The 14089-nt window shown below is 46.7% G+C and overlaps 2 protein-coding genes across 2 annotated transcripts; one reads left to right on the top strand and one right to left on the bottom strand.

Annotated features, from left to right (window-relative positions):
- The first annotated feature begins 4936 nt into the window (after window positions 1-4936).
- Window positions 4937-7917, top strand: SPDYA (speedy/RINGO cell cycle regulator family member A). The gene is made up of 6 exons (XM_053459484.1): window positions 4937-5156; window positions 5420-5478; window positions 6224-6309; window positions 6611-6782; window positions 7083-7371; window positions 7798-7917. The coding sequence occupies exons 1-6, from the start codon at window positions 4937-4939 to the stop codon at window positions 7860-7862; spliced, it is 891 nt and encodes a 296-aa protein (XP_053315459.1). The 3' UTR covers window positions 7863-7917.
- A 9-nt stretch (window positions 7918-7926) lies between these two features.
- TRMT61B (tRNA methyltransferase 61B) lies at window positions 7927-12616 on the bottom strand. Its single transcript, XM_053459483.1, has 7 exons — window positions 11934-12616; window positions 10854-10956; window positions 10417-10607; window positions 10185-10276; window positions 9634-9842; window positions 8639-8746; window positions 7927-8130 (listed from the first exon to the last, which is right to left on the bottom strand). Exons 1-7 carry the CDS (start codon window positions 12405-12407, stop codon window positions 8063-8065), a joined length of 1245 nt encoding a protein of 414 aa, XP_053315458.1. The 5' UTR covers window positions 12408-12616; the 3' UTR covers window positions 7927-8062.
- Between the last annotated feature and the right edge of the window lie 1473 nt (window positions 12617-14089).

Genomic DNA, 14089 nt, shown 5'->3' with positions numbered 1-14089 from the left:
GCAAAGTAACATCTGCACGGTCTCGGGGCCGGCGTAACGCTGCTGGCTCTCGGCTTTGCTGGCATTAAGGCGGCTCATGGTAAAGACGATTAGGTGAATTAACCCTTTATGGTTCCTGACACGCTTGTACTTCTGGATTCTTTGACCGGACGCCGTAGGCTTCAGCGAGTTGAGTTTGCAGCAAGTGATCGCTTTTGAGGAGACGGAACTCGCTCTGCACTTTGTTATTCAGCACCGCCTTGCGACTGCTGTTCCCGCGGTGCTCTGGAGGCATCTAGTGGCCGCAAGGATAGCTAACGGGGCTTCATGTAGAAAGTCTACCTCCACCGGCTGTCTGCAGAACTGCCCCGCGTCTCCACCGGCCAATTTGGGGTTTCATTAAGTAATGGCAGCGTAACGCATGCACGCCAGCCAACGAGCCTTTGTGGAGCGAGTCAGGAGCCTGCAGGAGACGGTCTCCGCTCACTAACTTTGCTGTGCGTTATGAGGGGCTGAGCTGGCCCAGTATAATGGATAGATTAATCAGATATGTTATTCTGCACGGTAAGTAAACGGGGCACAAGTAGCGCTTAACGTAATTTTTACTTGGATAGAAAAAGCAGGGCTCTGGTCAAAGGAGCTTACAATCTGGCAGTTGGGGTGTTATTAATTGTCCGTGTTAGCGATGGGCCCCCTATGTGGATCTCAGTGCAAACCCCAAATCAATCATAATGCTGGGCAGAAACTCTGCCAAGTCTTATCTCGTATTCCAGCCATAGCAAAAAATAAGCCAACGGATTGTTGAAGATCTGGATGGGTCTCACTGGGCGTTATTGGTGTCTACGGATTTGGATGGGTCTCGCTGGGCATTATTGGGGTCTATGGATGGGTCTCACTGGGTGTTATTGGGGTCTATGGATTTGGATGGGTCTCACTGGGCATTATTGGGGTCTATGGATGGGTCTCACTGGGCATTATTGGGGTCTATGGATGGGTCTCACTGGGCATTATTGGGGTCTATGGATTTGGATGGGTCTCACACGTTCTGCGAATGGTAAAGGTAAGTGGATTTAATGTATGTAGCCGAGAATTGATGGGGCTGGAATCTCAGCTAATGTCTCGTGAAGAAGCTGACTTCCTCGGGGCTCCTTGAAGATGCAGCTGTTCTGGTTGTTTTGAGACGCTTCCTTTACGACCTACGTTCTGTCACTAAACAAGGAGGATCCGGCGTATAAAGACGTCTCCGGGCCTCGGCGTAGACCTTCAATGCAAATCCTGCAGCGGGGAGCACTTAGCTTATCAGCCCCAAGAAAGCAGACAGGATACATCATGGGGTATTTAAACACGCAACAGCCTGAACAGAGGTAAACGGGCCAATCAGGGAGTGATTAGAATAACATTTGCTTGTTCAAAAGTGCTATATACATTGGGTCCTAACAAACTCTTCTTTTAACTCCACGGCTGGGTGTGGCTTCTTGGCTCGATTGGTATGATACATGGCACAGTGCCACTGATTGGCTATCAAATGTATAGGTGAAAAGCTACTTAACCCCTTAATGACAGCCCGTACATGTACGGGCTCAAAATGCATTGTTTTCAATGGGTTTAGGGACCGCCCATTGTCCTTAAGGGGTTAAAGGTAAAAAAAATGTTCTTCCTATTATCTCTACGCCATCAAGCTGGGCAGCCAGCGCCTGTTTAATGCCCCTCTCGCTCCTCCGCTGATGCCCCTCTTTCTAGGAGCTCAGAATGTTTGCTGGGTATGAGGGGATCGCAGGGTTCTACAGCCCTAAAAGCCCCGATAATGTGCATAGAAACAGCAGGGAACGCCTTTATAAACTAAATGGGGCCAATAAACCGCGTTATTCTTCTAAATGCCCCCCTCAGTTACACAAACACCCCGTCACAGGGCACAAAGTCACATGAAAGTGCTCAGTAAACCCCTGCCCCTCGTACACCGACCGCCCGGTATCCGCTACCCGGAATGTTGGGAAGCATTCCGGATAGAGTTTTGGTGCGCGAGGAAAAGTCAGACCCTAACAACAGGTGCATTCCTGCCTCTCCCCCCCGGCCTGAATTCTGATTTGAAATACTCCATCCGTATTTACTAACAGGGATAGCGAGTGACTATCCTGAGATTTCACCCTCATCTCCAGTGGCTCTCGTTTTAAATGCCCTGCAATCAATTGTAGGAAGTTACACCGGGGATTAGTGGTGAGAGGAGCCGCTGGATGGTTCCTCTGCAGCATGTAATAAAACACTCCGTGCAGCGGGGTTTCCTCCATGCGGAATCCGCTTTACGTTCATGATCGCCTGGCTTCCCGCATTGTGATATATAGAACCCACCACGCGCCGCAGCCAGCCGCCTGTTTCCTCTCACTGAGGCGCATTCAAAGTTTCACGCTCTAACTGCCACACGAGCCGCTTCCGATTGGCCGTAAGTCTCGCGGATCGCTTCCGATTGGTCAGACACCTCAAGGCCGCTGATGATTTGGTCGAGCCGCCAGCGCGCGCTGCCATCACGTGGGCGTAGTCCGCGAACGCGTGCCCGCGGTGCCTGGCTCGTGCCGCTTGCGCAGCCTCACACTCCGCCTTCCCGCGCGATTCACGGACGCAGCTGCCCGCTGATATACAACGCCCGGCCAGCCAATCGCCAGCGTGTGGAGCAGCCTTAGGAGGCTGTCAGCCAATAGAAAAGCTGTTTACTCCAGCCGGGCATCACATACCGTGCAGGTTCCCTGAGGAGCCCCCGGAGCCTGGTCTGGGGGTCGGAGAGTTGGCCGATTTGTATACCGTATATTCTATTAATCATTTTCTGTGAGAACCCCGTGTCTTGTGGTGGAGGGGCTGTTAGCCGCAGTGCTGGGGGTATTGGGGCAGTATTGAAGCTCCTCCCCATTTCAGGTATTAGTACTTGTTGGTTAATATAGCGCCCACATGTTCTGTAGCGCCGACCTGTCATGGGGTAAATGTGCTGGACAGCCCATTGTCTTCATGTGCCATTAAAAAAATAATAAGATATAACGTTTTACATGATCTTTCAGGACCTCAGACGTCTCTTCCCTAAGTGAAATCAGTCAGAAGAATTCCAAATAAAAAAGAGACCTATGAGGTCTCTGAAGCATATAAAGCTTTACATGTCACCAGGTCAGTCCATGGCCGCCTTCTCCTCCTAAAATACCCAATAAGGTGCTGCTTTTCTTTGTATTTACAGAATTGCATTCCCCCCCCCCAAAAAAAGAGCTGCTCCCAGTTTGCCCCAATCTCAGGATCACATTTATTCCCAATTGGTGGTCTCGCAGCTGTATGGCAGCTGAAGCCCCCCCCCCCATGGCAGGAGCCTTAAGGCAGGAACTCCCATAAGTACCCCAGTGGGGCTCGATCTATGTTTTGTTGCTATAAATGGTTTCCAGTTTAAAGTCAACCACCCAGTAACCCCAGTCCTATATCCCATTTATATCTGCAGATACACCGGTAAACCCCCCCCACGACTCCTCTCCCACCACTATAACCCCCATGTAAGATATAAATCAATGCATGTCACGGGGCAGCATCGGCTATAATGAGAAACCAAAGTGAGTATTTTCATGTGCAGGGGGTAACTAGAAACCACAGGGCCCCAGTGGAAAAATTGCCCTGAGCCCCCCCCCAACTTCAATAAGCAATGTGTCCCCAAACAGCTTCTCTGCCATCTTAGCCCCCAAAAACCCTGCCTGTGCCATCTTTGTCCCCAAACAGCTTGCCTGTGTCCATTTTCCTCCATGCAAAGTGATCCAGCATGCAAGAAACGGATGTGATGTCACTTCCTGAAGGCTGGCTCACGACCGTTCAAAAGTTTGGGGTCACTCAGAAAAGCACATTTTGTCCATTAAAATAACATGAAACAAATCAGAAATCCAGCGCAGACGGGGTTAATGTTGTAAATGACTATTGTAGCTGGAATCGGCTGATTTTTAATGGAATCTCTTTAGGTGTACAGAGGCCTTTATCACTCCCATCACTCCTGTGTTCCAATGGCCCTTTATCACTCCCATCATTCCTGTGTTCCAATGGCCCTTTATCACTCCCATCACTCCTGTGTCCCAATGGCCCTTTATCACTCCCATCACTCCTGTGTTCCAATGGCCCTTTATCACTCCCATCACTCCTGTGTTCCAATGGCCCTTTATCACTCCCATCACTCCTGTGTTCCAATGGCCCTTTATCACTCCCATCACTCCTGTGTTCCAATGGCCCTTTATCACTCCCATCACTCCTGTGTCCCAATGGCCCTTTATCACTCCCATCACTCCTGTGTTCCAATGGCCCTTTATCACTCCCATCATTCCTGTGTTCCAATGGCCCTTTATCACTCCCATCACTCCTGTGTCCCAATGGCCCTTTATCACTCCCATCACTCCTGTGTTCCAATGGCCCTTTATCACTCCCATCACTCCTGTGTTCCAATGGCCCTTTATCACTCCCATCACTCCTGTGTCCCAATGGCCCTTTATCACTCCCATCACTCCTGTGTTCCAATGGCCCTTTATCACTCCCATCACTCCTGTGTTCCAATGACCCTTTATCACTCCCATCACTCCTGTGTTCCAATGGCACGTTGTGTTCACTGATCCAAGTTTAAGGCTAATTGATGGTTAGAAAACCCTTTTGCAATTATGTTACAGCCAGAAATGTCCTCGTTTTCCATGAAAACCCCAAACTTTTGAATCCTTTTTGACCTCTTTAACTTTACAAATTGTGAATTTTAACAGCTTAGCAGAACACTCCCAACCCAACTAAAACGTTCACAATTTTAATAATAAACGCATAAAATTTAGTGCTGGCTTTTTTGAGGGGGAACGCCGTTCGCGGTGTGTAGATTGTTACGGCCGTGATGATCGCACGCTACGTTGTGTACGCAGGATTGTATAAACATTCAGGTTCCCTTTTACTCTTGTAGGCTATCACCAGCCGCACCATGAGGCACGACCAGAACTGCTGCAAGATGCAGAGCTCAGTTACTGTGAAGAATGGATCCAGATCGATGCCGAAGAGGTTTAACTTAAAGCGGCCGGTCCTTCGAGAAAATCAAACCCTGTGCGAAAGAAATGGGCACGGCAGCAGCGTCCTTAAATGGGTGAAAGGGCCATGTCTTATTATACAGCGCAAGGAGATGACAGCTTTTTTTAAGCTCTTCGGTAGGTAGGATAAAATATGGATTATATATTAAAGGGACCCTCCAGCCATAAAATGAACCTGAATACATATGATTGCTGCTAATGTTTTGTAGACATTCAAAATAAATAAATAATTACATTGCTGCTCAAATTCATATTCAGAAGCCTTTGCTTTAGTGGTTCAGTCCCACAAAGCAATCATTGTTATTTATTACTATTATTATAATATTATTTTATTTATTATTATTATAATATTATTATTATTATTATTATTTTGACTGCAGATGACGACCTGATCCAAGATTTTCTGTGGATGGATTGTTGTTGTAAAATAGCAGACAAGGTAATTTCTATTATCTGTAGAACTCCCTTAGAGCTCAAGGTGTTGGTCGGGAATCTGTAGGAACCACCAGCTTCTAGAATAAATAAAAAGACGAAGCCGGTTCGGCTCCATGTGAAACGTATTTATTTTCCTAAAACAGCAGCAATAAAAAAATAAATAAATCCTCGTGATCTCCAAGTGAACGGCAGCCTCGCTCTGTACGGTTGGTGCGGCTCCTCCGCTTCCCAACATAACCCAAAATGCTGCGGCCAAAACCAACCCAGCCGTTTCTACCGCCCGGCGGGTGAATGACGCCAGTCTGGTCCTTTTAACCCCCGTAGAAGAACGCCAAGCTACAGATATTATCACAAATGGAATGAGTAAAGATTGTTCAGGGTAGACCCCTCATCAGCAGCATTATTTTGGAAGGCATGTCTCCCACCACAGGTTCATTTACTGTCACGAGAAGCACCCGGGACTGAAAATTAACAGTAAAGTTGAAGATCTACAAAATTGCCAATAAGATTAACGCGCGTCCTTCCGGTACAGAAGGGGAAGAGGGTCCTGCTCTTGTGAGCTTACAATCTATTGGGAGGTGAAAGGGAAGGAGGGCGTAGAAAGTGTTCTCAGTTTAATTATTCTGCCCCGGTGTGTCGCCTCGTGCCCTGTAACCGTACGCCTTTATTATTACTGATTATGAGGCTTATTGATTAAATGGAGAGTCGCAGGTTAAATGATTAAATGCACTTTTTCCATGTCTGCGCAGTATCTACTGGCGATGACCTTCGTTTACTTCAAGAGAGCCGGATTCACTCTAGGGGAACACACAAGGAATAATTTCTTTGTTGCTTTGTGAGTATCCGATACGTTTTAATTGCTTGTGTCAGATGATAAGTTGTATAGTCATGGAGCATGTATGTGCGTGTTCCCTGCCTGGGGTCTGTGTGGAAGTTGGAACATGCGTGATATAACACGGTCCTTGCCTGGACGCCACGCAACACCCTGACGTGCAACGATTTCTACCTAAAACTGCAGAGATAATCTTATTGCAATATTCTGCATCTCTTTGAGGAAATGTTGTGGTTCTACTTTATTTGTATCGAATTTAATGTATTTTATCTTTTTAATCAGCAATAGAAATCATGTTTTGTAGATATTTGGCAAACACAGTGGAGGAAGATGAAGAAGAAGCCAAATATGAAATCTTTCCGTGGGCTTTAGGGAAAAACTGGAAGAAACTATTCCCAGATTTTCTGATATTACGAGACAAGTTGTGGTCCAGAATAAACTATCGTGCCGTAGTCAGCAGGCGTTGCTGCGAGGAGGTCAGTGCGGTCCGTATGTTTGTAATAACCTTTCGTATTCACAATTAGTGTAAGAAACCGGACGCTTTACTGAAGCCGAGGTGAGATAAAACATTTCCACGCCCGGGCCGACCTGGGCAGCTTCTACTGCAGGAAGATCTGGCCCTGTCTGATGTATAATTAATGTTGGGAGAGTTCTTAAAGTTATCTTTGAGCTTTAGAAGCGTGAGACGTTTCAGTGACGTTTCTTCCGCATCGCTAGCACTCCCCAGCATTGTTGGTGATGTTCGTGATAAAAGGAGAATACGTTGTACATTGCAGGTTATGGCGATCGCGCCCGCGCATTACATCTGGCAGCGGCAGCGCTCCGAGCGTCACAGCGGCGCGGTGAGGAATTACTTTAAAGAAACCTGTTTCCCTCGCGGCCCTTCAGCGACGCCACAGGACTGTTCTGTGTGCGGTAAGAGAGGGAGAAGCATCGGCCTGGGGTTATCCAGCTCCTCGTCCTCTTCATCCTGTACCACGGTACTGACCAAAGCGCCACAAGATTCCCCAGAACCGTCCAAGGAAAACATGGTGATTGATACCCCGCATTCCAACTATTTGCAAGGTATGGATGGATAATATCGTAGATTGATGAGAAGTACAGATACGGGATTATTTCATTGTCTCTGTTTGATGCGCTATTAGACTACCGAGCTGTCCTTCAGATACACCGGGAAGCGACTGTCAATCAGTAGAACCGTTTTGGTGACTTCTTCGCCTGAGCTGAGATGGGTGGCAGGCTGTGGCAGAACCAGCATTATCTGATCAATTTCCTGTCCTGAAGTTCTTTCCCTTTTCCTTCCCATCCTTACAAAGGCTGCCTGAACCAATCAGAAACAGCCAGCAACTTCACAATAGGCTGTCGCTACGGCCGCGATTCCCCTTTACGTGTCCTCCGAGTGTTTTATGTTTAATATGATCCTTTAGGAAGTCTATGAATATAATGCATGAGTTATAATTGAGTTATTAACTTCACTTTATTTCCGCGTAGATAGCAGAAAATGCCTCGCGTTCCTTGACAAGTCCATGGAGTGGTTCACGAGCAACGAGGAGTAGCTCTGCCGCCCGGCCGAGGATAAAAGCTCGAGAACTTCCAGTTACTAAAACGTTATCCAGTGAGTTCCACGTTATACCAGAACATGTATTTATTATATTAAGTTATTAAATCAATGTACAGAATAAAAAATAACCACATATGTTGTAAAACGGAGAAAGCTGTATGTACACGGAACCATTTATTTGTAAGCGGAGAGGGTCTAACTCGGATCCTCTGCTTGGCTGCGTTTACCGGCTGGTTTAAACTTCCTCAGCTGCACAAGAAAAGCTGAAAAATAAAATAAAAACAGGAATGAGATTATTTGTGGGCTGCGCTGATATACGGCTGCAAAAAGATAAAGATTTATTACAATAATAAAAATTAACGCAAAAATGCACGCACTTTTAAGAAGGGGATAGTTTTTTTTATCACCTTTCATATAATTTGTAAAGTGGCAGGCGGTAAGTTAATGGAACAGCCTCCCAGCAGAAGTGGTAGTGGCTTATACAGCGAGGGGATTTAAACATGCATGGGATAGACATACGGCTCCTGAATCTAAGACGAGACCAACGACTGATTAAGGTTTGAGTCTTTACAGCAGGAGAAATGGGAGAATAGACGGGGGCCGGATGGGGCCGATCTGCCGGCAAATTCTGTTCCTATATTTAATGCTATAAATGCCTACAGATGCAAAAGGTAAGTATCTAGTAATACTTTTATTTATTTATTTATTTTACTAGATTTGGGATCTGTTTTTGTTCTGTTTGTTGTTTGAAACTTATTGTTATTATTTTACCTGTGTGACCGGGCAGCCATGGCATCGGCCGCGCAATATAAGGGACTTGTCCGAAAGGCTTAACTCTCTCTGCAGGATGAGGCTCGGTCTGTAAAGGTTTAGCTCCGTCTGTAAATTATAAAGGGGAAAGATCACAAAAATGATAAAAATGACAGATATCATATGAAACACAAAACGTGCATAATGGTGCGTATACATGCGCGTTTTACCTGGTGCGGCACAAACAGTTTACATTTACAATATATATAGCGTGACAGACAAACCAATGCACAAAGTAAAGGGGATCCCGCAAGCTGACAATCTACGGGGTGCGGGAGACACAAAAAAAATACATATGACCGGGGGGGAGGGGGCAGTGAAACGAAGGTAGTTGAATAATTTTAAGGCGTTTTGTTTTTTTAAGGTTTTGGGTTTTTGTATATTGAGAGAGAGGGAGAGAGAGAGGGAGAAGGACGTCGCCAGCCATTAGCTCCACTGTAGGCCACAATCCAAAAAACCAGCTGCATTTATCTGTGCAAATTCTGTCCCTTAAAACAACATGAAACGGATCAGAAATCCAGCGCAGACGGGGTTAATGTTGTAAATGACTATTGTAGTCTAAGGCGCCGGGCACATGGCGGGGTTGAATGAGAGTAGAAAGCAATCGATTGTGAGGAAGGATGCAAAAAATAATAAACAGCTCCATCCTGAAGGGGTTAAAAGACTAATCGATTGTTAAACTCTTCTGCATTTATGTTACGGCTGGAAACGTCCTTTTAAAAAGAAAGTTCCAGATAATCTTCTTAATACGAATTAACCCCCAAATGTTTGCTGCGTCTGCACTCAGTGTGAGGGGGGCTGCTGGGGATAAGATTTGGAGGCCGAGGCAGCAATCCGTCCAATCCCCTCGCAGAGTGACATTAACGAGGAGCACCAAAAAAACAGTATCGTTAAAAAATAATAATTAAAACAAGGTAAAAAGGTGTAAATACGGCATTTTCAATGCAACAGCATACCATCGCCGTCACTCTCATCATCCTCAGCTCGTTCCGACTGCTGAGGCTCTACACTGCACTCAGGGTCCACTCGTTGGGACGGAGAGCCGTCCTTCCGCACAGAGGGGGCTACCAGCCAGTCCTTCAGCGAGACCTCCGATATCTTCTCGCACACCATGGGCAGCCGACACGAGCGAATCCCCTCCAGGAGATCGATGACCTGCGTGATGCTGCGACAGATGCAAGACTTTACTCACAGAGGGGAAACCTTCCCGCAGCCCCCCAACACTCTGTGCCAATCAACTACAAAGATCAGACTGCTCCTCTAGCTTTGCTCATCTTTATGGTTTTTATCTTTGTTTCACTTTACTGAGAGGGTGGCAGATAAGTGGAGCAGCCTCCCAGCAGAAGTGGTAGATGGTAATACAGTGAGGGTATTAAACATGCATGGGATAGGCATACGGCTCCTGAATCTAAGACGAGACCGACGACCGATTAAGGTTTGAGTCTTTACAGCAGGAGAGACGGGGGCCGATCTGCCAGCATGTTCTGTTTCTATATTTCTTACTTACTTTGCTAAATATACAGCGCAGACAGCGCCCTGCTTCAGGTGGGGCAGCAGGGTGGGTAACGCCACCTGGGGGTTCAGCATGTCCAAAGCCACCTACAGGACAGAAGCGGAAGCTCAGAATTTAGTGAAGTCAGGGGGTCCGCACTCACCTTAGTGAATAGACCCCAGTGAGGTGAGCGGCTTAGTATTATTATTATTATTATTATTATTATTTGCGGAGCCGGGTAACTCACCGCGTCAAACGTCACGGATTCCAGTTCCGGAGAAGCGTCCGCTATGTCCTTGTTGATGAAGCGGACGTTGTCCGGCCAGGGCCGTCTGCCGCGTCGTTCCCACGCCGTCCTCCAGCGCAGGAAATTCTTCTTTGCCACTTTGTGGTGGTCCGCGCGCACCTCGAAGCTATAGACCCGGCCCTCCGGCCCCACTGCACGATACACGAAAGCGAGCCCCGCAAATCGTGAGCGGAAAGAAGAAAATTGGTAAAAAATTACGGAGCAAACGGGGGACGGCGCCAAGCGGCAGCAACAACAATTCTGTAACTTTCCTAAAATACAGCGGATCACCACGGCAACGCGTTTATCATATGCATTAAAATAGATATAATGACCGGAACGTCCCTTTTAGGCTCGATTTTAACATCGTTTTACATAACGTAACAGAAGCCGTTTACCTGCCCGCGATAGGAACAGACTCATTCCTCCGGACCCCGAGCCGGCTTCCAACACAACATCCCCCGAGCCGACATCCATCATCAGGAGCATCGCTGCGATATCCTGCGGGGACCATCAAACATCTGACATCAAACATCCGACCACAACGCATACTCTCCATACGAGGGCCGGTGCTTCCCGGCTTACTTTATCCCCCCTCTCCTCCCCTGATGCCCCTCTCTCCCCCCCCTGATGCCCCTCTTTTCTAGGAGGTCAGAATGTTTGCTGGGTAGGAGGGGATCGCAGGGTTCTACTGCCCTAAAAGCCCCGATAATGTATACCGTTGGAATGCTAGTGCGTCTAGGATTCAATACCTGCTATTGTGTTACATGACAATCATTCCCGGAAGAATTATGAAAGGATTACATAATTAAGGGGTTGCTTCTGGGAAGGGAATGAGCAGACGTGTTAGAATGAGATTTCTAACGCTGGATTTAGTTACAAAAGTGTTAAATTCAGCAGACCGGATGAACGGCAGCTTTAATCGCCTGCACAGGGAGCGTTACGACGAGCAGTAAAAAGTGACTCCGCGTTCATAGACCAAGTTAACGCTCGCGCTGACCGGGCAGTTTCCCGGCTTTACCAGCGACACCTAAAATTTAGTGGACAGAAGAGATAATAAAGAAAAGGCAAAAAGACAGGAGAGAAGAATGAGAAAGGAGAAAAGAATCCATCTGCTTGACTTAATCAGTCGTTGGTCTCGTCTTAGATTCAGGAGCCGTATGTCTATCCCATGCATGTTTAATACCCTCCCTGTATTACCCTCTACCACTTCTGCTGGGAGGCGGCTCCACGTATCTACCCCCCCTCTCAGGAAAGTAAAACTTCCTTTCTATCCCATCTCCTCTCTTATACATCCAAGAGAAAATTAGAGAGAGGGAAAAAATGAAGTGAGGAAAGGGAGGAGAAAAGAGAAACAAGGGAAAATAGAGGAAAGAAAAGATGGAAATTCATTCGGGTGACATTTGCCCCCTCGACGACATTCACCGATCCGCCGAGCGACCTTCTCCACCGTGAACAATCCGCTGCCCACCTCTGACCTTTGGGTAGGAGATGGTGGGTCCCCTCTTCATCAATAAAATATATTCCTCTAGGGAAGGTCTTCTGATAAGGAACTCCACCCCTGCGGAAGTCCTGAATCGCTGGCCGGGCAGCTTGCCCACGATGTCCGCGTGGGGGACGGCGCCCCAGTTACTTAACAGCTTGCCGGACTCCGTCAGGAGGACCATGTTCTTGAATTCTGTGTAATGTCTTCTCTTGAACTCGGCAATGATAAGATCTCCAGGTTTAAAGGGCTCACCCTGGGGGTCCGGAGGGACACCTTCCTCCCCCGCTGGAGGCTGAACATCGCAGTCCTCCCTCTGACTGGATGGGGGTGCCAGGGGACGGGGGTCCTGGGGGCAATTCCACTCATGGGGGCCATTCCTCAAGTCCATGACCTCCTGCGAGACAAACTCAGGGGACACCAATTGGCTGACCCTGTCCAGGGGTGACAGGGACCTTCTTCCTATCATTCTGCCCCCAAAACCAGGGAGCTGGGTGGGCACTGTGGGGGCATTATCAGCCAAGGTTGCACCACCTGCCCCATCCTGGGTGTCATTGCCCCCTGGTGCCCCTGGGATATTCACAAAGCGCTGCCCTTGCACTTGCAGCCTCCCTGCACCCCCGAAGCATTCCTGCCCCGCACACCCTGATATTTGCCCCCTCACGCCGCTCAGTACCCTCCTTACACTTATTTGCCACATTCCGACCCCCAGAACCTCTGCCCAGCATGTAAAAACCACCGCACAGCGGGCTGGGGAAGGGTTAATGTGCGACAGTGCACGGCTCATACGTCATCAGCCAGCGACAAGCAGGAAGTGTCTCCGCCTGCACGTGGGTCTCCTGTGAGCTGGGAGAAGCCTCTCAAATTACAGCAGGGGCTGAAATACCCCCTGACAAACAAATAATACCCCGGGCAGGAGGGGAGAATGAATTAGATCATACACAGGCATTTATTAGAAAGATGGTTAAGATTATAATGTAAATAATTATATAAAAACAGATATTATATGCTTTTTGCTTAACGTACTTTGCTAGAACTGCCTCTGTCTGGAAGGTGAGGATGGGGTCTGTATGACCCCCTAGAAACAGATCTAACATATTCATCATTTTCTCTTATAACCCGACGCGTGTGCCGTGTCTCCGGAAAACATATTAGTCCCGTCTCAAATACATTATCATTCAAATAACATTCATTTCTCCAATTAAACAACAAGAGCAGTCATATATATTAATATATAATATGAGGAATATACAGGATATAACGGGTTATAAGGACGGGATTAGTTATACGGCCGGAGAGTATATAATATATAATATGAGGAATATACAGGATATAACGGGTTATAAGGACGGGATTAGTTATACGGCCGGAGAGTATATAATATATAATATGAGGAATATACAGGGATATAACGGGTTATAAGGACGGGATTAGTTATACGGGGGGAGAGTATATAATATATAATATGAGGAATATACAGGATATAACGGGTTATAAGGACGGGATTAGTTATACGGGGGGGAGAGTATATAATATATAATATGAGGAATATACATGTATATAACGGGTTATAAGGACGGGATTAGTTATACGGCCGGAGAGTATATAATATATAATATGAGGAATATACAGGATATAACGGGTTATAAGGACGGGATTAGTTATACGGCCGGAGAGTATATAATAAATAATATGAGGAATATACAGGATATAACGGGTTATAAGGACGGGATTAGTTATACGGGGAGGAGAGTATATAATATATAATATGAGGAATATACAGGATATAACGGGTTATAAGGACGGGATTAGTTATACGGCCGGAGAGTATATAATATATAATATGAGGAATATACAGGATATAACGGGTTATAAGGACAGGATTAGTTATACGGGGGAGAGTATATAATATATAATATGAGGAATATACAGGGATATAACGGGTTATAAGGACGGGATTAGTTATACGGCCGGGGAGTATATAATATATAATATGAGGAATATACAGGGATATAACGGGTTATAAGGACGGGATTAGTTATACGGCCGGAGAGTATATAATATATAATATGAGGAATATACAGGATATAACGGGTTATAAGGACGGGATTAGTTATACGGCCGGAGAGTGTATAATATATAATATGAGGA

This window comes from Spea bombifrons, chromosome 3 (assembly GCF_027358695.1).
Source record: "Spea bombifrons isolate aSpeBom1 chromosome 3, aSpeBom1.2.pri, whole genome shotgun sequence".
In the NCBI taxonomy this organism is placed as follows: Eukaryota; Metazoa; Chordata; class Amphibia; order Anura; family Pelobatidae; genus Spea; species Spea bombifrons.
This window is presented reverse-complemented; position numbering and strand designations above follow the sequence as displayed.